This window comes from Gymnoscopelus braueri (assembly GCF_963280865.1).
Source record: "Gymnoscopelus braueri genome assembly, chromosome: 11".
In the NCBI taxonomy this organism is placed as follows: Eukaryota; Metazoa; Chordata; class Actinopteri; order Myctophiformes; family Myctophidae; genus Gymnoscopelus; species Gymnoscopelus braueri.
The window spans coordinates 53,802,533-53,826,633 of NC_137613.1; the positions used below are offsets into that span (position 1 = coordinate 53,802,533).

At 42.5% G+C, this 24,101-nt stretch overlaps 1 protein-coding gene across 2 annotated transcripts; it reads left to right on the forward strand.

The window, feature by feature from the left end:
* Positions 1-1,092: 1,092 nt before the first annotated feature.
* Positions 1,093-23,739, forward strand: LOC308095871 (uncharacterized protein). Of its 2 annotated transcripts, XR_013934085.1 has the most exons (9): positions 1,093-1,633; positions 8,165-8,462; positions 10,466-10,766; positions 11,877-12,047; positions 12,263-12,468; positions 14,550-14,799; positions 16,947-17,211; positions 17,799-21,516; positions 21,548-23,739. XR_013934085.1 is itself a non-coding variant. In XM_080443001.1 (8 exons), the coding sequence occupies exons 1-8, from the start codon at positions 1,219-1,221 to the stop codon at positions 18,581-18,583; spliced, it is 2,691 nt and encodes an 896-aa protein (XP_080299127.1). In that variant the 5' UTR covers positions 1,093-1,218; the 3' UTR covers positions 18,584-23,739. The 2 variants fall into 2 exon arrangements, 1 of the variants encoding a protein (XP_080299127.1); XM_080443001.1 differs by having other exon boundaries at positions 17,799-23,739.
* The last annotated feature ends 362 nt before the right edge of the window (positions 23,740-24,101 follow it).

A 24,101-nucleotide genomic window follows, 5' to 3' on the forward strand; every position in this document is an offset into this window, starting at 1 on the left:
GTGTTTCTCAAACATTTTCAAGAACCTCCAAATTCATAGATTTGTCTGGACCCCCATATCTGAAAATATTTCACGCCAGGGACCCCCATACAAGATTTGTGTTGTTAAAATGTTTCAAAAATGTTCCAAATTTTTTTTTTTTTCTCCAAGATTATTTTTTACTTTAAAAATCGAAAAAAATCGAAAGATCGGATGCATGCAACAATGCGAGCTTGTAGATCTGCTATTTTCAAACAGCCGTAGCCTAGTTCCTCCATGAATTGAGAACGTGGGGATTGATTGATTGATGTACTTTATTTAGTAAGACATGAGAACATCAGTACATCATGTACTTCCATGTACTGTACATACTACTACTAAACTGGAAGACTCATTAAGCACTCAATCAGCTTACAGGTTACTGGTATGAAGAGTGAAAAAAAAATTACAAGAGAAAAAAAATAAAAAGGGGGGGGGGTAGGTTAAGACTTAGACAGGGGCCATTTTCGAATTGCAGCCTCCTGAAGGTGTATCTTTAGGGCAGCTTTGAAAGTGAGTAGGGTTTTACACTCCTTTACTCCTTTTGGTAGGGCATTCCACATTTGTAATGAATAGCATGAGAACGAGTTCATTCCCTTTGTTGAGCCAAATCTGGGTTGAACATGATTCGTGGAGCTGCCTCTGGTGTTATGATCGTGGACTTCATTAACATTTTGGAAGTATTTGGACAAATACAGGGGGATCCCAATGTTGTGGTGTATCTTGAAGACCAGGCCCATAGCAAGTTGCTGTACTCTGTCCTCAACCCTAAGCCATCCAATCCTAGCAAATTGAGCAGGGGTTAGATGGGTTTAGTGATTGAGGCCAAGAAGTAGGATCTCATTTGAAACAAGCCATTGCGGCTTTATGAGCGATCCATTTTAGCTGACCTTGTATTGTAAACTGCACCTCCATGTGCTTCTCTACAAATCTTCAAAATAAAGTATTCAATCAATCAATAGTTGCTTCTTTTGGGATTGTTTCCATAGACCTGGGTTGCTTGTTTCTCTCGCAAACCTGGCAATACTGCCTAGGAGCAGAAGAGAGAGAGAGAGAGAGAGAGAAGGAGGAACAAAGGCTCTCCTCTCGTCGCCGCCGCAGTGTTGGATCCGTATGTAGGAGGAAAACCAATAAAGGAAAAAAAACACACACAAACACAAACCCCAACAACAACAACAACAACAACCACCACCAAGAAAGATGTCCATCGAAGGACTCAAGATGTGTAAGATCCAAAGCCTGAGGCTCTCCGTCAACGAACAGCTGACCCTGGTGGGAGACGAGATCTGGTCCGTCATGGAGAAGCACCAGCCCCACCACCACCACCACCACCACCACCCCGGGAGGATCGGTGGTCCTACCGGGGGCCAGGGGGCTCCCGGCGGCGGCGGGGGAGGCGGAGGCCCCGGTGGAGGTGGAGGCCCCGGAGGAGGTGCCGGTGGGGGTCTCGGATCGGACACGGCCGCCACGGTGTCCGTGCGGCTGTTCGTGTCGGAGCGTCTGTCCGCCGCGGCGGAGATCATCGTGGGTCTGGTGCAGCGGGAGATGGACGTGTACGAGGCGCAGCTGCTGGACATCGTGGTCAGCAAGCCGCACAACAAGACGCACAGACCAGGTTTTTAATAATAATATTATACTTTGAATTTTTCATATTTTTCTCTCTCTTTTTTTAATGCCGCTTTGTTTTGTTTTTTTTATGTTTTTTTTCTTCTCTACATAGACCCATAATGCACAGCGGTAGGTGTCGCTAGTTGGTTTTTTTCCTACTATTTTTTCTACAGTATACAGTCTATTATACTTATATTTTTCATATTTGTTTCATATATATGTTTTTTTTAGGCCGCTTTGTTGTTTTTTTATCGCTTTTTTTTCTCTATATAGACCCATAATGCATAGCGGTAGGTGTCGCTAGTTTTTTCTTTTTCTATTATTTTTCTCTACAGTATGGTCTCGAGCGGAACAAAAAGCACAGATCTACAAGCTAGCGACGCGTCGCTAGCTTGTAGATCTGTGCTTTTTGTGCAGTTGCACAGTGGTGCGACGCAGTGTAATGTAGTTATATATATTTATACATGTATAAGCCACTGGGAGCACCAGCCGCCATTTTATTCTGATGTACTGTACTGTACTGTCTGGTACCAGTATACATACTGTACTTGAAACCAGTTTTAGATACTGTACTGGAAAACAGTATAAATACTCTAGTATTGGACTGGTACCAGTATACAATACATACTGTACTGGAAACCAGTTAGTATACATAGATACTGAACTGGAAACCAGTATAGATACTCTAATACTGTCCTGGAACCAGTATACATACTGTACTGGAAACCAGTTAATACACATAGATACTGTACTGGGAACCAGTATAAATACTCTAATACTGTCCTGGAACCAGTATACATACTGTACTGGAAACAAGTTAATACATATAGATACTGTACTGGAAGCCAGTATAAATACTCCTGGGACCAGTACTGTACTGGTCTCCATTCAATCACTGGTGGTTGAATGGAGTAATACTGTAATACTGTATTAGTAATGGTATAATGTGCATTAGCATTTCATTGTAGCGATGCTCCACGGCAGTAAAAACAATATATATTTATATGATTTATAAAAAAAATCCTTGCATTTATTGACAGTCACAGTGTAGACAGACAGTTAACAGAGAGAGAGAGAGAGAGAGAGTCAGAGAGTGGCATGCAGCAATCGTCTGCCGTGCGCGGGAATCGAACCGGAGACCCACTGTCATGTGCTACACACCTTCACCACTGAGCTTTGACTGTGTAAACATCATGACCTTTTGAACAACAACAGAGACCAGGCAGTTTGTATTTGAATTTCAAATGATTTAACAAATGAGTCTTATTGCTTTGTCAACATGTCATCTTACGCTGGTGTTGTGTTTTTCTAAACATCATAACAAGAACAACAATAATAATAATGATTATTATTATTATTTAGTCCCCTTTATTTGTTGTTGTATTTGTCACCGGGGGGGCGGGGCAGTGGTGGCCTAAAGGTTAGAGAAGTGTGCTTGTGGCTGAAAGGTTCCCGGTTTGATTCCCTGGACCGGGGACTAAAGTCACTTCAACACTGTTGAAGTGCCTTTGAGCAAGGCACAGTGCGCCAGTCGATCTGCTCAGTGGCCAACAGTATTAGACTGTGGTTGTACTGGTCAGCTCCCAGTACGACATTATTAGAGTGTGGTTGTACTGGTCAGCTCCCAGTACAACAGTATGAGACTGTGGTGTGGTTGTACTGGTCAGCTCCCAGTACAACAGTATGAGACTGTGGTTGTACTGGTCAGCTCCCAGTACAACAACATTAGACTGTGGTTGTACTGGTCAGCTCCCAGTACAACAGTATGAGACTGTGGTTGTACTGGTCAGCTCCCAGTATGACATTATTAGACTGTGGTTGTACTGGTCAGCTCCCAGTACAACAACATTAGACTGTGGTTGTACTGGTCAGCTCCCAGTACAACAGTATCAGACTGTGGTTGTACTGGTCAGCTCCCAGTACAACAGTATCAGACTGTGGTTGTACTGGTCAGCTGCCAGTACAACAGTATCATACTGTGGTTGTACTGGTCAGCAGGGCTCAGCGATCCCCCCCTGGGTAAATAAATAAAGGTTGAATTAAAAAAATAAATAGAAAATGGTACATTTGCACATAGTGAAATTGGTCCCCTGCATTTCACCATCCTAGCTAAATATACTATTATATATTTATACTTGCTTTATACCTTGAAGTATGTATCAGGCTTTAGGAGAAGATGAATTTGTAATCTTTCTTGTTGTTGTCAAAGGTTCTCTTTAGCTCACTAAACCAGTGTTTCTCAAAGTGGGGTCCGGGGACCCCACCACCGGGTCCCCGGCAAGATGAGGAATAGTTTTAAACCTTAGGCACTTTTAATTTTATTTTATACTTCAGCTTTTTGAACAAAGCACAATCTATAAGCTTGCAAGTTCAACGCGTCACATTATGACACGTTGAACTTGTGAGCAACATTTTTCAAACATCTTAAACATTTTTGAAAGATTTGGAATGATTTGTAGCTTAAAAAAAACTCAAATCTTCTCTTATGGGGATCCCTGGCACAAAATGTTTTCAGATGGGGGTCCGCAGCCAATATCAATTTGGGGGTCCTTGACATGAAAATATTTGAGAACCACTGACTGCGCGGGTGCATTGGATTTCTAACACAAGACAAAACGGAGCATCACAGCGAAACAGAACAGTCATCATTGTTTTATTTAGATTATCTTGATTTCATAATCGCTGGCAAATAAGACTTATTACTTCAGGAGCCATATTCCCTACACTGTAAACTCCTGAGTGTTAACTTGGGTCCATTTGGTTGTCAGAAATGGGTGAATTAACACTGAGGATTTTACAGTGTAGGCTGAACCAGATGGATTTTAAGAGTTTTTTTTTATTGCATTCCTCAGGATGTTTTACTGGGAAGGGGGAGGGTGCACACGGCAAAACCTCAGTGTTAATTTAACTCCTAAGAGGGTAGAAATGGAACCAAATGGACCCGTAGGGGTCCATTTGGTTCCATTTCTACACTCTTGTGAGGGGTGGGTGTGATGTGACTCTTTGAGGAGAGTACAAATGGAACCAAATGGACCCATAAAGGGTCCGCCCTCCCCCATCACACCCATCCTTCAGAGTTAAATCAACACGAAGGATTTTGCAGTGTTTGTGTTTTTTTTTCCCGAAGTCCATTTAAGGCCATTTCCTGCACTCAGGACAAAATTATGTCATTAAAGTAGAGACCAAATGAAAGATGGCCTTTTAAACCCTTTTAGATCAAATGTACCGGCTCCATTAGGGTCCATTTGGTTCCATTTGTACACTCTTGAGAGTCGCCATGCGAGACAGAATTCTGGAGGGGCAAAATCAGACCTTTTCCTCAGAAACAAAAGAAAATAATGATGCCATTTTCTGCTGACATGTGCATGACATTCGACACATACACATAACCAAAGCTTAACTCATCCACTGCCACCGACGTAATAAACGTAATTTTTTCCAATTACTAATTCTGCCACGGACGTAATAAATGTAATTATTATTTTTTGGGGTGGGGGAGGGGGGCGGGGCGCTGTGGAGCAGCCTGTGAATGATCCAAACACCAACGAAGAAGTGTACACCCAGAGATCACGTGACCAGAAGAAAATGATCGTCTGCTTCCATAGTAAAGGATTTTCAAAAGTCAAATTTTCTCGGATATATGTTGTTTTCTAAGTGTTTTTCAAAAAACAAGCCACATTCAATCGGCCATAGCTCTGGAATGGAGGATCGCGTCGGGCACCTCTCCCATTGTCAACCTTATCTTCACTTAATTGGTCCTCACAAATGCTCTGTATAAGATGACACCATTTCTGTCTACTGACTACAGAGTCAGTCTCATTGGTGGGAAGTGGACAGTTCTGCCTGCCTACCAGTGACATCATCGATCGGGATTCCAAGCTAATAAAAACTAGAGCCTTTCTCTTCCTGGAAAGTTGCTGAAATAATGTAGAAGTCATTGTTCTTGCATAAAAAAAATAGTTAAAAATAACTATTTGGAAATTGCCTGCAAAACTGCCTATCGATGATGTCACTGGTAGGCAGGTTTCTGAACTGTCTACGGCCCTCTGTGACAGAAATGTTGCCATCTTATTGTGAACATTTTTTGCTGTTATGGTTATTTATAGAACAAAATAAGACAATAAACCCTTAATACCAAAGCGGATTTGTTGTTTAATAACTTGATGATATAGAGTAGAGACTAGTGGGAAATGACCGTGTTCCAGCGAAACGGCGTGCGCGAATGCGACGCGTGAGAGTGGTAGTCAAAACATTTTCCTGAGGTTGACGGGTATGGATTGGTGTTCTTCTGTTAATGAGCAGGTGACAAGTCTGACTGTACTTCACTGACTGTGTTCCAACACACTGGCCCGACGTTGAATAAGTGTTGGAAAGCGTCTGTGGCCAAAAATCTGTTGTATTAGGCGCTGTGTTGTAGTGTGTGAGGTGTGTACACGGCCATGACGGGTCATTAGTTATAGTGACGAGCCAGCTCAGTCGGTTGTCGGACGTCAATAGCAGCAGAGAGGGGACAGAAAGGGGGCGTAGACTAGCTCTCTAGTTGTCTAGCCTTTGCAAGGAGCAGTAGGCTATATTTCTTGGTAAATGTATTTACTTTTATCTGCATACAGCGCACAGACTGTATGGTACGCTACAGCGTGTTGGCTCAAAGTGCAGACACATAGTAAAGTGTATGTGACTGTGTGTGCACATTAGTGTGTGGCTCTCATTCAAACACCAGAAGGTGGAAAGAATATTGCGTGTGTAATGTGAACACTTTATCAGCTGTCAGCTATTCTCTGAAAGCAAATATACATTAACACTAAGCGTTATAGGCTATATTTTGACTTGCCCATACCAAAAGCACTTTGGCCTGCTTTTGTCTGAGCCAAAGTCCTTTATAATGTAAAGGTCTGTAAAATCCAACTGAAACAGCAGATATTTTATTATAGCTTTCAATTTAGTTTTCACCATCGCAAGCATGTGTGCTCATTCTCCAACTAAATAATAGGATAATAGATATACAGCATAGAATGACCATGTTATCAATTTGAAAATGATGACGAGTAGCCTGCCTCCACAGAAATGACAGGCTGCTGTGCCAATTCTTTCTAATCATTCTAGCTATTGATAACATATGATTTATCATTTTAACATTAAATGAGAAGAACAATATGATAAACCAAAATAGTCTAATTACAGTTTAGTTATAAGTATAACCATGTGCCTATATCATGTAAGCTGCTGTGCAGTGGTCCTCTTTATTGATTTGATTTCTCAAATTATTTTAGCCTGCACATACATGTTCATGTGTGTGTTGTCGAAAAGCAAACGTCAAACCAGTAGCCGACGTCAAACTAGTAGCCGACTGTCGATGCGGTGTGGAGAGAACTGTCTGTCTGCCTGTCTGTCTGTCTGTCTGTCTGTCTGTCTGTCTGTCTGTCTGTCTGACTGCACAGTGTAGAGAGCATGGCATTCAGCAACGTTTTGACACCTCTCAATTGACAGATCTCAATTCGACTTACAGTCTGTAGTAGACTGTACAACAAAGTATGGTGTGTAGCCAGTGTTACAGGTGCTACAGGGCTTTTGTTAAAATAAGTGTTAAAAAAGCTTTATGTTATGATTATATTGTAATCATTGCTGTAGAGTGTTTGTTCAGTAACAGGGGTCTCCCTGTCTCCCCAGCTCTTTAATAAACAGGAAATACATTTTCGATTCAGGATACCAATTGCATCCAATCAGGTGAGAGAACTCATGCAGGATACAGATTAAACAAGTGAATTTGGTAAGTGATGACGCAAAGAAGTGAGCAGACAAAATTGGAACTGGAACACTATACAATTGAAGCTGATAAATGGGTACTATCTCCTGATTGGATGAAATTGGCAACCCAAAGAGTACAAATGGAACCAAATGGACCCATAAGGGTCCATCCTTCCCCCATAACACCCACCCTCCAAAGAGTCACATCACACTCATCCCCCCTCTGAAGAGTGTGCGAATGGTAACCAAATGTACCCTTACAGGTCCATTTGGTTAACATTGAGGATTTGACGTGCACCTTCCCTCATAACAGTGGAATATCCTGATGAATGATAATGATCTATCTGGACAGTTAATATCTGGACAAACCATCACAATTGTGAATTAATTTCTCATACATTTTTCTCTGTTAGAAGGATGGGATGGTTCAGTTGTCTACAGAATTATTTTAAATCATTTATGAATATATTATTCATACATATCTTATTGTTCGTGACTATGAACATTATATTAATTTTCTTATTCATTTATTTATTTTGTAATTAACTCACTGAGTGCCAGAATTATTTCTGGCTATGTTGTCCCAGTGGTCCCAGTGGATTTTGGCAGAGAAGTAAAGCCTTTTTCAGTTATAAGTTAAACAAGGAGTGGATGGAGCTGCAAATCTTCAGATAATGATATCTTGAGTTCTGAACGTTTTTTTTTAAAACTATTTTTTCAAAAACACGTGAAACACGTGAATAGCACTCAACGAGTTAATAAATAATAATTATGATTTTTATTTTGTCTCCAGATCTGCAGTTCCAGCTCCCACCATATGGGGGCAGTGATCAGAGTCAGTCTCTGCCACTGCACCAGAACCACGGTGCGACGGTGGCACCCGGAGGCGACGCCCTGTCGTCGTCCTGCTCCGTCGGCCAATCCAACGACAGCGACGGCCAGGGGGGCGGAGCCCAGCCCAAACGGACCTATAAGAGGACGAGGGGGCGTGGCCAGCGACCCAACCACAGCTGTCTGCTCTGCAAGAAAGCTTTCCGACACAAAACCAACCTCGTTAAGCACGCTGCCGATACGCACATGGACAATGCTGGGTAATTCATTAGTTATTATTATTATAAAACCAACCTCGTTATGCACACTGCCGATACGCACGTAGACAATACTGGGATAAGGATAAGGATAATTCCTTTTAACAGGTCGTTCATGAAAGTCCTTGCGGTCTTGTTTCCAATGAGAACCTGTGAGCAATTGGGGTTAAGAGTCTTGCTCAGGGACAAATTTCATATCATCGGCACATATGCTGGGATAGCCTGGAATCGAACCTGGGGCAACCAGGGCCAGCTGGTTCCCTAGGCGGGCTCACTAACCACTCAGCTATGGCCGGGTAATTAACTAATTATTATTATTATTAGTAGTAATAGTAGTAGTAATAATAGCATTATTATTATTATTATTATTATTATTCATTATTTGAAAACCAACCTGGTGAAACACGCAGCCGACACACACATGGACAACACTGGTTGTGCGCACAATTGATTTTGACATAATGGCAATTACTTTCCCTGATCTTCAGATTCATCTCTATAAAATCACTTCTGAATCGGCTGTTTCCACAATTTTTTGAGAATTGAAAAAGTTATAAGTGGCTTTGTGCACAGAAGGCGTTTTACGAACGGAGCAACGCTTAGGATATCATGTCCAGAGTGCTTCTTACTAAAGCCCAATGCATTCTACACCAAGTCTGTTCGGTTCAGCTGGCTACAAACTACAATATGATGTCATTCAGAGCTTCGGGTGGGCATGACTCAGACCTTTTTCGGCTTTTCTGCGCCGCCGAGATGTTGTGACTAACGGAACACGTTTGGCTTCTGTGATGATCAGACGTTGGTCAGACGTTCAAGGTGAGCGTGATATATTTAGCTTTGTTTCCGCATTCAGCCCAGCTTCAGTCTGCCACCAGTGAAAAGTTTCAGTGAAAGTTTGGAAGAGACCGTTGGCTGTACCAGTCTCACGAGCCATCTTCCAGGAGGTACAAACACCTCTGGAATCTCTCTCTAGTGACCATAAACACTACCTATCGCTAGAAAGGGCAAAACCTCCATACCTCCGTCACAAATTCCCACCACAGCTCGTCGCACTATCCAGATATGAATTTAACCATCTGTTCCAGCAGTGCTGCCAGTAGTAGTGTACACTGCTTCAGTCAGAGCTGGGCTCTGGCTCTCAGAACACATTAGCTCTGGTAGAACACATTGAGTCTAAAGGTATAGCTCTCCAACAGATAGCTACAGACAGGCAGTCGAATGAAGTCTGTTGGAAGGTGTGAAAAAAAGTTTCTGAATGCACCTGAGAGCCGACACTGACAGACGGCTACTATGGTGCTAAAAATAGCCTGTGGCCTTTTTCAATATCAAGCCCGCTGCTAACCGACGGTCGGTCGGCTTTCGGCGCTTCCCTAGAACTAGACGATTCGCAACCGTGTACCCACCGCTCATTCAACAGCAGATTTTTGGCAACTGTCCCTTCCCAACACTTGACCGCCGCCAACGTCGGTGCTGTGGAGAGCCATTAAGACCGGGAACGCCTATTTTAATACTTTGGCTATCCAAAAATACGAGCCTGTAGAGCTGCTATTTTTTTATCTTCAATTCTTTAGCAAATCTTTGAATATATATATATATTTTTTAAAGGGAACAGGGGGATCCCTGGAACATCATATTTTGAGAGGCCAAATACATATAATTTTGGGGGTCCTTGACATGAAAAAAGTTTTGTTCCAGGGACCGAGAAGCAAATATTTGAGTTAAATGTAGTTAAAAAATATGTATATATTCAAAGATTTGCACAAATGTTCACGATTTTTTTTGCAGATCTACAAGCTGCGCTATGAGCTTGTATATAGCTAGTATAAACTAATGGTTATAGGCTATAGCAAAAAATCTAAAACGACGCAGATGCGTTCCCCGATTGAATGGGTTAACTGTGTGTGTGTGTGTGTGTGTGTGTGTGTGTGTGTGTGTGTGTGTGTGTGTGTGTGTGTGTGTGTGTGTGTGTGTGTGTGTGTGTGTGTGTGTGTGTGTCTCTCCTCTAGGTGTGTGTGTGGCGTGTGCGGAGACACTCCAGACAGCAGGGAAGCCCTGGTGGAGCACATGGAGTCCCACAGGGCGGACGGCAGCGGCACGGGGGGCACGTGCTCCATCTGCGGGAAGAGCTTCCAGAACATGGAGACCCACATGCGACGCCACACCGGGGTCAAGCCCTACAGCTGCCCCGTCTGCTTCAAGCGCTTCCCCCGGCCCGGAGCGCTGAGGAGACACAAGAAGATCCACGCCAGAGACCCGCGGGTCTGCTACGTGTGCGGAGAGATGTTCAGAGGAGAAGAGGAACTACAAGTGAGGACTCATCTACACAATGGATTACAGTTGTCAGTCGCCACGGCTGATTTCAGTCCTTTTTTTTTTATAACATTAACAACCCATTAAGACCTGAGGCTACAAATGTCTTCTAAATCTTAACGGTTTTCTGAAAAACTTGTGTTGCTATATCAGTGGTGCTCAAACTTTTTCATGTCAAGGAAAATTATATGTATTTGGCCGCCGACCCCATCTCAAAATATTTTGTTCCAGTGATCACAAGAAGGAAAGATTTGAGTTAAAAAATGTTTGCTATCAAAAAATAATAATATATGTATTCAAAGATTTGCACAAATGTTCACGATTAGAATGGGTCAAACTAGCAATGTGTTTTTTTTTTCTTTTTTTTATATATAGATTGAGAGGAAATTGCAGTAATCTGCAGCAAGGGTCCGTCGGGCTTGGGAATCGAACCCGGGACTTGCTGACAGGCTGATTGAGAAAGGGTCGGGGACCCTAGGGTCCCCGACCCCTTTTTCCCTTTCTCATTTTTATCTTAAAAATAAATAAATAGCCGATCTACCACGTGATCACAACGTGTCGCGCTGCAACACGTGCAGGGCCGCTTCTCCCTACACGCACACTACGCAGGCTGCGTAGGGCCCCGCCTTGCGTGGGGCCCGCCTACCTGCAAAAAAAATTTAAAATAAAAAAAAAAAAATTTTTAAATTTTTTTTTAAACCCAATCTGCCCAGAACTGCGCGCGCGCGGGGGAAACGTGCATGTGTCCCGTATCATGCTTAGGGCCCCCGTGGAGTCTAAAGCGGCACTGAACACGTGGGCTTGTAGATCGCCTATTTTCGGGGGGAAGAGGTTTGGTGTGGAGGGAAAATCGCGATGCTAGTACGTTGTGACGTGAGCTTGTAGATCAGTTATTTTCACTACTTTAGCTTGACACTCTTGTATGACGAAGTAGGGCATTAAGTAACGACAAAACAACACAAAAGGTTGAAATATGCCCGACAGAAACAAAATGGTACATATTAGAAAAATCACTATGCTATGTAATGATTTAGTGGTTACATTTTCTGTCAATCAATTAAGACTCATTGTGTGTGTGTGTGTGTGCGTGTGCGTGTGTGTACGCAGGCTCATATAAAAGACACTCACAAAGGGGAGGATCACTGTGAGGATGATGATGACGATGAAGAGGAGGGTGGGGCTTGGAAGGAGGGCGGTGAGACCACCTCCGACCAGGAGAAGGAGCCAGGCATCGGTAACTACTACTGTCGAGTGTGTGGAGACACCTTTTACAGCAAGGTACCTCAATGTTATTCACCTTATTATGTTATTGTCATGTTATTAATGTTATGTACATTCAGTGTTTAGTGATTCCCTCAGGTTTGTCTGCTATAGTTCAAAATGCACATAATGCTATTTCCATAGCATGTTTTTAGACAGATGCTAGGTTCATTGTTTACCTGGTAACCTATAGTTTTTTATGTACATAATGTGATCTAAATTGTCATTGTTAGGGCTTCCTGAGGAAACACGCACTGAGTCACTGCAAGGAGACACAGTGTGCATGTGGGGTGTGCGGCGAGTGGTTCGAGTCCGCAGACGGCCTGACCACTCACCTGCGGTCTCACAGAGAGCCCAGCGGGCCGTGTAAGATCTGTGGGAAGGTCTTCCAGAACATGGAGACGCACATGAGGCGACACACCGGAGAGAAACCCTACAGGTACAACTAAAGCTCTCACTTCTTTAAGTCACTTCTGTTTACCGCCGCCTGTTATTGAGATGTCTCACATTGTTTTTCTGCACTTTAATTTGACTCTAATCTTACATTTTGAAAGATATTTTTGGGGCTTTTCTGCCTTTATGTGGATATTTGGTACAGTGGGGAGTGACACACAGCAGAGGTCGTCGGGGCTCGGGAATCAAACCCACGACTCGCTGTCAGGCTGCAGTAGAGCCTATATGTGGTATGCGCCTTAACCACTACGCCATCGGTGCCCTGACTCTATTATTGTTCTGTTTCATTTGTACTTCTTTAGTTATTGAATGCAAATTTCCTTTTATTTTGGGTTTTTTCTTGCTCTGTGTCATGAATGGGTGTTTCCTAAAAGAGACAAGTGTTTACCACATTTTCTTTTTTTTTTCTTCATAATAAATTCAAATGCCATTTTATAATATTGCTTAAAGGAGTAGTTCACCCAAAAAAAAAATACTTACCCGGTCATCAAATTATTATCTCAGGAATACGTCAAAAACAACAAAATCTCCATGAATTCAATGCTTCATGGGGTGTGTAATAGGGTTTAACACCGGGATTCCCGGGATGCGGGAATCCCGGGAATCCCGAGGTTATTTACCGTCCCGGGAACTGACTTCGGTTCCCGGGATCCCGGTGTTTTTTTTTTCTTGTTAGAAATGAATACTAATTAGTAGAAAGGCCTATCTACAGCGCGGAGGAATTACTATTATAATTAGCCAAGTTACTTGCCGCGTTGACGACCAGGGCAGGGTCCCATCGTCCCGTTGTGAACCAATATGGGACGCACTGAATGTAGCAGTAATGAACAAAATAAAACACAAGTGGCCGTGATGCCCCCTGCCTGCCCTGCGCACGCTGATTTCACCGTTTCCTCTGCTGTCATTACGGTAGACACCAGTTGACTAGTTGAGATTCAACATCAAGTGAAACGCTGCATAAACAGTGGGTAGGTTTGATTTCGAGCCTATATACCAGCTTAAAATGCGCGCAAGCCAAGCAATGCTTTTGATAGAGAGAGAGGAGAGACTGGAGAGCTGGAGAGAGAGCGTGCGAGAGAGAGCGAGAGAAAGTATTAGACCGATGTGGTCCGATTTTTTTATCATCATTAATGTAGCCTACCCTACCTACACTTGCATTTTAGAACGTTCAAACTACCATTTTACTAGAACTACCCAGTAGAACAAGTGAACTGCACAACAGCTGTCTGTCTCATTGATTGTCAGTGGCAGCGCATGCATGTGCACATCAAAATCACACTACAAAACCCGACATTTGATCAACAACAAAATATTGATTAATACATTTGACAACATACAGCCAACATCACAAAATTGAGTCTTAATATCCAGCAAGTAGCCTAATATAAATTAATAACTGCAAACAAATTACAAGTTTAGGCTATCAATATCCTACAAAAGTAGAGATAAGCTGTGCCCTCACCAGCGCTCTGATGGACAATAAATAAATAATCCTTTTGCAAACAACATCCATGTTCTGTTCTCTTGTCAATAATGATACAAATGGAACGTTTATTTCAGCAGCTAGAATGTGATAGTTTGACATTGTTTGAGTGCGATTTGGGTGCACAGCGCAGCTCCTCGTTTAAGTTAATTGTCTTCTCCTGCTGCTGCGCAACAGGGCAGATCTCCGCCAAGCCAGGCCAATTAAGAAATACTATATTTATTGATTTAAAAAATCATCTTAAGTCATTATTAGTGCAAGTTCATAGGTGGACACAATAGGGACATTTGGGCACCTCGATGTAAAATTGGCTATTTAAGTATCTACATATAAATGCATTTTAGTGGGCACTTTTTTATTTTTTTACCCTTTAACGGGAATTCCCGGGAAGCCTGGGAAAAGGTCTGAAAATTCCCGGGAATTAAAATGAGCTATTTCCCGGAAAATGTTAAACCCTAGTGTGTAATTGATAGAAAATAAGTACTTTTTTGGGTGAACTATTCCTTTACTGTTTGACGCGTTCGTTGAATTGCCTCGTTGTTGAAAAGTGCTGAACAAGTGAATCTGCCGCGCTTCGCCCACAGCTGTTCCATCTGCCACAAACGCTTCCCTCGCCCGGGCGCGCTCAGGAGACACAAGAAGACGCACGTGGCCGAGAGAGCGGCGCACGCCAGCACCAGTCAGGCCAAGACGTACGGGAAGGGCGGAGGTTTGAAATCACACATGGGGGGAGGAGGAGGAGGAGGAGGAGGAGGTGGTGGTGGTCACCCGTCGTGGGGAGGTGACGATCGAGATGACCTGGACAAGGATGGGGACGGAGATTCTGTCTTAAAGGTACAGTAAGTGATTTTATTATTATTATTATCTTTTAATACGTTTTAAATGGCTCTATAGTGTGATAGTAATCATTGCTATAGAGTGCTTGTTCAGTAACATGGGTCTCCCTGTCTCTCAAGCTCTTCGATAAATAATAACTTAGAAGTATGTTAGCTCAAGCCGGAACACAATCAATTGATTGATTAAAATAAACATACTCTGAAAATGCACACGGCCCACCCAAATAACACTTAAAGGACGACTTAACCCCAGCACTTTTTTTTTTACAATGAATTTTGGCTGTGGCACTGAGAGCCTAACTGCCATAAATAAGCCGGGCACTGAATGAGTTAAAGAGGTGGTGCCACGGTTTTGCACTTTTTCAGTTTTTCATGTGTCTATGAGGTTGATAGAACTTCATTAAGCCCCCTGGTGGTGTTTTTATGGTGTTTTATGTCTTCTCTGACTATTTTGAGTTTCTACCTGGAGGCTGAAACCTTGAGGGTCAAATGTGCCAATAGAAAAACAGCCCTTTAGTGACATAGTAAAAATATACCCTCCCCCTCATTATCATAACACAACAGGTGTGGGCATGAGGAGGAGGAGGGACTAGGACAGGTGGGTGGTGCTAAGGTGGTGGAGGAGGTGCTAAGGTGAGAACCAGGTATACTTAATGAACTGGAGGTGTGTACACATAAAAACATAATTTTAACCATTTCTGTACACTTTTTTGAAAAAAATCTTCCTCCTAGTATAACCATAATACCTGATGATTATGTTTTAGGGGGGGGGAAATCACTGAAAATCACGGCACCCCGTCTTTAAGTTATTATTTCTCATTCGTATTATTTCTCATTTCTCATTGTGCCTACATTGTGCCTTCCGACAGTGTGGAATAAACTCCCATTACACCTAAGCCTCTGTCGATAGCTTTAAAGCACAGCTCAAGACCTATTTCTTCACTCTTGCTTTTAGCTGATTCTTTGATTTTTAAGTCCTCACTGTATTGCATATTTTAACACATTGACCGCCAGAGGTTAATCTCATAATGTACTCACCAGTGCCAACGTTATATTGTTGTTTTTTGTTTTTTTCACGTCGCCATAGACCTCGTTAAAATCCTTAAGATTGAGCTGTGCACTGTTTGTAAACATCGCGGACATCTCCCTGCGTCTACCAGTGAAAACCATGTGTCAAACGGAGCCGCCATGTTGTAGTTAGAACGGTTTATGTTAAACAGTGATCAGCGAGGAGAAAAACTACAATCGAAGAAAATGGCGTTTCAGTGTGCGCTTTAGAATGGAGGCCAACGGGATCGGCAAAACGTGATCCAGAATAATTCCGTTTCCGGTGGTGTTACAATGAAATGTTCCGTATAGAAAAAAAAAAATTCGAAAAAAAGGAAAAAGCACCACAGCCCGTAGGCTACGGGATCGGCGCTTTACGGTTGGATTTATCGGCCCGTAGGCTACGGGCTTGGCGGTGGTAGTGTTAATGTTGTTTTATGCTTTTGCTTTTATTTTATTTTTATTTTTATTTTATTTTTTGCTGTATTGTTAAATTGGTTGCAACTGTAATTGTATTCTTGCTCTGTAAAGCAGTTGAGCTGCATTTCATGTCATGAAAGGTGCTATACAAATAAAGTTTATTATTATTATTAAAATCTTAATGTTTTTGCCAAATTTGGGGACCCCCTTGCAATACTCTCGTGGCCCACCAGTGGCCCCGGCCCACAGGTTGAGAAACAGTGGACTAGTACAGTGGTTCCCAAACTTGTCTCACCGGGACCCAAACTAGTGAAAATAGCTCACATTGTGCGCTTGTGAGCTAGATCTGTTATTTTCACTATTTCTTAAGTGTTTTGTTTTTTCTAATTCAAAAAATATATTTGATTGTTGTATTACTTATGAAATTTAATTTGAAAAATGTTTCAGTTTGTTTAAAATGTTGGGAATTCTGGGATTTTTTTGTGATTTTTTTTTTTTTTGAAATAATAATTAAAAACAAATTGTAGGAAACAAAAAAATATAAGTGTATTTAGTCGTGACCCATTAAAAATGGGTCTGCAACCCACAAATAGGTCCCGACCAACCGTTTGGCAGACACTGAAATAGTATGTAAACATCAAAAAGTTGTCTCTTTATTTGTTCTACCTTTTTAAACAGATGCTGGAACAAGCCGAGATGGACAAGGACGGGAGCGGCGCCCCGGACCCGGACGACCTGGACCTGCTGTGTCCTCCTCACCGCTGCATGGTGTGCGGGGACAACTTCCAGAGCAAAGGTCACCTGAGGAAACACGCCGAGAGGCATTTCAACGACCCAGAGTCCCGCTGCGGCGTGTGCGGGGACCGCGTGCCGGCTCACGAGAGTCTGACAGAACACCTGCGCTCGCACATCGAGACCGGCGGCAAGATCTGTCACGTCTGCGGTAAGACGGCCCGATCGCTAATTATTTTTGAGATACGATCGCAATTATTTTTGCATAATCGTCCCAATTGTTTCCATTCATCTGTAACCCCTTTTACCGAAAAAGCAAAGAATTTAGAGCGTTAACGTTTTTTACAATTCTCACAGCGCCTTTAATTGAGATAATTAGCATTGCACATTGGAACTTAGACAGGGCAGATATGTCAAATAACTTAAGACCTGAGGCAGATTCTACAAATGCCTTTTAAATCACTAGTTCTCAAATTCTTTCGTGCTGCGGACCCACAAAATGATATGTATTTGATATGTATATATATCAGGTGGGTCATCAATTTCATTCAATCAGGAGAGAGAACCCATTAGTCAGCTGTAGGTTTAGAGTGTTTCAGTTCCAATTGTGTCTGCTCATTGTCTTTATATTCTAATAGTAATCAATGCTGATGATACAGAGCTATTTAAGCACTTACTTGGTTTGACAAAAAACACAAAAAAACACATTACTGCACCTTTTTTTTTTAAATCATTCATCCGTAATTTGTTTGACAATTAATTGTCAACTAACATTTAATGATGGTTGCCCTCTTCTAGGTAAGACCTACCAGAACATTGAGACTCACATGCGTATCCACACGGGCGTGAAGCCGTACACCTGTCCCGTCTGCAACAAGAGCTTCCCCCGGCCGGGAGCGCTGCGCCGCCACCGGAAGCTGCACACGGGCGAGAGGCCGTACATCTGCGAGTTCTGCGGCAAGGCCTTCATCGACAACGGCGCCCTGTCAACGCACATCAAGAGCCACACGGACGACAAGCTGAACGCGCGCGTCTCCTGCGACGTGTGCGGCAAGAGCCTGGCCTCGCAGCACGTGCTGGAGGTGCACAAGCGCATCCACACCGGGGAGAAACCCTTCGAGTGTCACGTGTGCGGCAAGGCCTTCCGGCAGGTGGGCGGCCTCAACGCGCACATGCTGACGCACACCGGCGAGAAGCCGTTCAGCTGCAGCATCTGCAACAAGAGCTTCAGCACCAAGGGCTACCTGGAGACGCACGTCCGCTTCCACAAGAAGGACAAGCCGTTCGGCTGCCACCTCTGCTGGAAGGCCTTCGTCACCAAGAACGACCTGAAGAAGCACCTGCTGACGCACAGCGGCGAGAAGCCCTACAGCTGCCGGGTGTGCGGGAAGAGCTACCAGGAGAAGCGCTCGCGAGACGTCCACATGAAGGTCCACCTGGGCGGAGTCAAGCCGGGGAAGGACGGCGGGGGGCCAATGGGCATGCCCGACCTGAGGAGACACGACGGCGGGCCAATCAGCATGCCCGACCTGATGAGACGGCACGAGGGCCTGGCGCTTCACAGAGACTTCATCCAGCTGTAAACTAACGAACCCTAATTGACCCCGGTTGGGGTTCATTAACCTTAATTAACTCATTAGGGTTAATTAAACCCTAGTTAACCCTAAACCCAGTCTGTTAAGGCTCTTTTTGACTAAGAACTAAGTAAACAGTGCCGTGCAATGAAACGCATTTCACAGGTTCTGGATTTGTTTCCATTCGCTACGACTGGGTTTCACGTAAGGCTCTCAGAACCTAATTTGGGCCCTGCTCAGGAGGTACTAACCCTTACACAAATGATAAAATAGTGAAATTAGAAGATCTACAAGCTTGCAACATGAAAGATGTAGATCTGCTATTTTTACCTCTTTTTTTTTTTAATGCATTTCCTTTTTAAGTCTATGTTTCTTTTTGTATGACTGGTAGTAGTGGTTGTAATGGAAACCCATCAGAGAACTTCACAGGTTCTGTAAAGCAGTGGTTCCCAAACGTTTTAGCTCGAGACCCTGAAGAGAAATTTGATGTCTCCCTCAGGACCTAGACGAGTGAAAACAGCCGATCTACAAGCTCACAGCGCGTCGTATCATGTCACGATGTAGATGTGCTATTTTCACTACTTAAATGTTTTTATTATATATATATATATATTATATATATTTCAGAAAATCTGAAAAAAGGGACATTTATTCGCGACCCATTGAAATTGCGAATGCAAAAAGGCTCCAGACCTACAGTTTGGGAAACACTGCTGTAAAGTTTCAGGTTGTGGAAGGTTCTGGATTAACCCTTCATAGTCGAAAAGAGCCAACAGGTAGGGTTAGTTAACGGAGTAGTTCACACCAAAAGTTACTTTTTTCACCCATCACTCGGATTACATTGTGAGAGTTGTTTCAAGGCTGAGTAATTCAGAGAAAGGTCATTTTGGGGGTGAACCACCCATTTAACCCTAAACCCAGTGGGCACGTTAGGGTTAACTAACCATAACTAACTTAGTTAAGGTTAGTTAACTATAACTAACTCTAGCCCCAGTCTGTGTTCATTCCATAATGTTGTTGTGATGTTTAATCCTTCCTGTAAACCCTCCGTGTGTGGCAGCAGTTTCTCCTCAGTGAGGCTAACGGCTCATGCTACGTTTATGCTACATTTTCATGTTGTTCTGTCACTGAGCTTGATTCAATACCACAAACTATGAATAAATGGCCTCCTGATTAACATCACTAAGTGGATGATGACATCACTAGGAGGAGGATGACATCACTAGGAGGAGGAATTCAAACTATGAACCGTGTGAACCAGAGAGGGGTTCAAAGTGTGGCGAGCGCCTCCACTGGGAGATCACGGGGAGGTGCAGCGTAGTGGTGGACAAAGAGTATTCATTTTAATGGGAGAGTGAACGTGAACACAGCTTCTAAACGATTCTTTAGCCCCATGGTCACTGAACTAAATGTGTGACACAATCGTCACAAGCCACACAATTCTCCCAACATTCTGACACTAAAATGGCTTTTTTTCAGAGATACTATGAGAAAATGAACTTTGTTATCGACCTTTCTCTGTCCCAGCAACTTGGTTGTGACGTTGAGTATTATGGGTAAAAAAAGTGTTTGGCCAAATGCAACATAATGGAATTTGTAGGGCTCCTTACTGCCCCCCTGTGACATTGGTACGTTAAGACGTTGCAAACGTTTACTTGAATAATCAGCTGAGTGGGCGCTCAGGTGGTGCAGGGCTAAAGTATCTGTCTGCCACCGTGGTGTCTAGGGGTTTGAATCCACCGCGGTGCATCCGGTTTGGCTGAGTGTCTATTTGAACACAATTGGTCGTGTTTGGGAGAGGGAAGCCGGGTGGTGAGCAGTGGTGGAAAAAGTATTCAAATCTTTGACTTAAGTAAAAGTCTGGAATTCAAAATGTACTTGAGTAAAAGTACAAAAGTATTGGCATCAAAATGTACTTAAAGTACCAAAGGTAAAAGTACTCATTGTGCAGAATGTCCCATTTCAAGTTTTCAAATGTATAAAAATCTTTTGAAAATAGCAGATCTACAAGCTCACAATGCGCATTGTGAGCTTGTAGATCGGCTATTTTCAAATTGACGAAATGTGGACTGAAGTGGTTAATGTATGTTTTGTAATAATAATCTAAAAAAATATATACAAAGTAACTAGTAACTAGTTTTCAAATAATTGTAGTGGAGTAAAAGTACAAAAATTGCCTCTGAGATGTAGTGGAGTACAAGTAAAAGTATTGGAAATTGTAAATACTCAAGTAAAGTACAAATACCTCAAAATTGTACATAAGTACAGTACTTGAGTAAATGTACTTAGTTACTTTCCACCACTGGCGGGGGGGGGGGGTGACTGTACGAACTCCTACAGGCTTGGGAAGATCAGAGATCTCTGCCTACCGATACGCCTGGGGAAATCATTGTATGGGCAGGGGGTCCTCAGAGTTACTACAGGGGGGCCGCCAAATGTTTGTGTAACACTTTTTGAAAATACATATTAACATGAACATGAATTCAACTTTTTATTAGAAAAGATTAACAAAAAACAACACTGATGATGGTGCTGTCGAACAAGTCTGAATCTATGTATGAAATGTGTGAAAGATTTAAAATGCAACACAATTTTATACAGTATGTAGTGGAGGTCCCTGCTTCATCTCTCTCAGCTAGGGGGTCCCTGGCCTGGGAAAAAAAAACTTTGCAGTGGTTCTGTGATGCCACCGAAATCTCTGAACGATTTCCACCCAGTTTGACCGCATTCATTGGATGTAGATGTCCCTAGGCGTATCAATAGATGGAGATCTCTGATAGTCCGGCTATGCCTGACTACGGCCATCTAAACGGTGTCACTGTGATTCCTAATGGTTTTGGGAGGGAATTGTTTGTTTCAAAACGCAGCATGCACTGCTGGCTATATGTTGTGCTAACACACAGCCACTGGAGGTCGCTGTTGCTCTGTTTTAGATCAATTGAGTGTACTCTCAAACACAACAGTGTTTGAGAGAATAACCTCAACCAGGTGCTCACCAGAGACGTAGGTAATTGAAAAAAGTTAAAATGTCAAAGGTGCTCCTGGATCAGACAGGATAAACTATTAATATCAGGCAGAAGCCAACATGTTTGGACCTACAGAGGTCTTCATCAGGGCTAAATGAATACAAAACAGACAGACTCTCATTGCATAGGGCCGGAACACGTGAGAACAGCTAGGCAATTCAATAATTATCAAACGGCCAAATACGCGTGGATGCATAGCAATTAATAGTAATTACATAGGGACAATCAAGCAATCGACAAATTAGAAGCAGCCTGTGAGCTTACGTTCCTCAAGCAGAAAGTTTGCTCGCGGTGGAGGCTCAATGCGCCTCGCTACTTTTTAGCTTGCGTTGATTGGTCAGCCGCCGTATCGGCCCAAGGGAGATATGGCCGCTGACCAATCAGCACAGAGCTCCTCACTCTCTGGGTTCAACTGCTCTTTCCCGGGTCAAATGAATCAACGCTGGGTTTATGTGATTAACGATCAATATGTTCTATACAGACTGATGTTGACTTGATGCAGAACTCTTTATTCTTCCTGCATTTTACTAGTTAGATGTATTTTTATTTTTGTCATGTAGTGTTGTCCGTCATGTAGTCTAACATTTAATCTGCATTTATATGAAAAATAGAGATTGTTCATTAGGTGAGATTCAAGATAGAAACTAAAGTAGCGCTAATAGTAACGTCACGGTATCTTTCATTTGTTTGTCTCTGTCTCAGACTTTGAAACCCGTACTGCATATGAACCCAGTGCAGGACGGGTCAATGTTTGTCTTCTATTGTTTTGGGTTGTTAGAACGGTAAAAATTATGGGCAGGGTCAGTCCCTGTTTTTTGGTGAAATGCCCCTTTAAGAATCATATATCATATATATCCAAGTAGAGACGTCTTAGTTAGTGAATCATTCTAAATGTTCCGATTATTCTTCAATGTGAGCGGGGTGTACCAGGACCTGTGCAGTAGAGGGACTGACGATTAACCAGGCTTCTCAGAGATGGACTTGTAGATTGAATAATGCAGAGAAAAAGCTGTGGGAACCAGAACAGATCTCCAAACAGCTGCTCTGCAGGCCTTGGACCAAGACTGACACTAGATTGATTTGATCAATTCTGACTTTTGTGTATCTCAGTTTAGTCTTAGACAGCAACCCCAAAATATCCACTGGAATGCTGTGTTTAATGGTACTACTCCATAACTGTTACTTTTCAGGATTCCTATTAAAAAATAGCCGATCTACAAGCTCAAAATGTGTCACACGTTTTGAGTGTGTAGATGGCCTATTTTTGCTACTTTTGTGTGACATATAGTATGACAAAGTAGGGCATTAATTTCCAAAACAAATCTAAATCGTAAACATTTGGAGATGAGAGGCTTATAAATATACCCTAAAGCCACAGATGTTACTGTTACCGTCACATCGGGTCCCTTGTGTGTTCCGTAACTGTATAAGTTGAATAAGTGTTTTAATCGTTTCCATTGAATGTAGAACCAGCTTTCACCTGCTGCAACAGCTCATTAACAGAGACAGTCAGTCACAGAGAGGATTAAAACACTTCTTCATTTAACCAATATGGAATATTACTGAACAAATGGGGCACGGAGGGACGGGTAACACCCGTGGCTTATGGGTAAACACTCTTATTTGTTGAATTTGTACATGTATGGAGTAGTAGGACCATTAAACACGGACCTCCAGTGGATATATGGGGATGTCGTCCAACACTGACAGAGAAACACAAATGTCTCTAGTTGATGAAATAAATCTTGGTTCAGTCTTGGTGCAGGGCTTCTCCTCTGGGGTTCGCTGTGGTTCAGAAAGATGTTTTGAACACCGTCCACTGTGTGAAGTGATTGAGTTTTTTCCCCCTCACGGTTGACAGACCATAATAAGCCTTGATTACATCATGAAAACATAACATTGGTTTTAATGTATTTCTGGCTCTATAATAATATGTTTGTGCTAATGTTGTTTATTAGCATTATTTCTACAGTGTGCCTGAACTTTTCCATGACGAGTAAAATTCATATTCTGCCTGGAAACTGATGACTGTCATCTCTGTGTCTTTTGTTTTGGACCAATCACCCGTTTACAGGGTATCCCTGGGTCTTTAACAAGGTCCTTAAGGGGTGTTGAATTGTATTAAATTCATTTTAAAGGGTCTGAAATATTTTTTTCTGAGGCCATGTATTACAAATGACTCAATAGGGCCGTTCACACGAAGCACTAAAACTTTTTTTTTTTAACTATATAGTTATAATGCTCGATGTGAACTATTGGTTATGACTATTATATGACCACTATGAGACTAAGTGACAAACAACCAAATATTTAATATAATAAAATAGCATCCAGTGGTTTGTTGAACGCCTGAACCACTTCTACTAGCTTCATTCTTGACAATATTGCATATTAAATTGAGATACTATTGTCTTTCACTTTTCATGTAAATTTTTGTTGCAAGTTTGATCTTAAATTTCATTCCAGGTGGCATTAAAGGTCGGGGGATCTTAGTATAATCT

Excerpts from the sequence above, each read along its gene's own strand:
- LOC308095871 (XM_080443001.1), top strand. The coding sequence starts at position 1,219 with ATGTCCATCGAAGGACTCAAGATGTGTAAGATCCAAAGCCTGAGGCTC. Across the intron at positions 8,463-10,465 it reads ACGCACATGGACAATGCTGG|GTGTGTGTGTGGCGTGTGCG; the intron begins GTAATTCATTAG and ends TCTCTCCTCTAG. Across the intron at positions 14,800-16,946 it reads ACGGAGATTCTGTCTTAAAG|ATGCTGGAACAAGCCGAGAT; the intron begins GTACAGTAAGTG and ends CTTTTTAAACAG.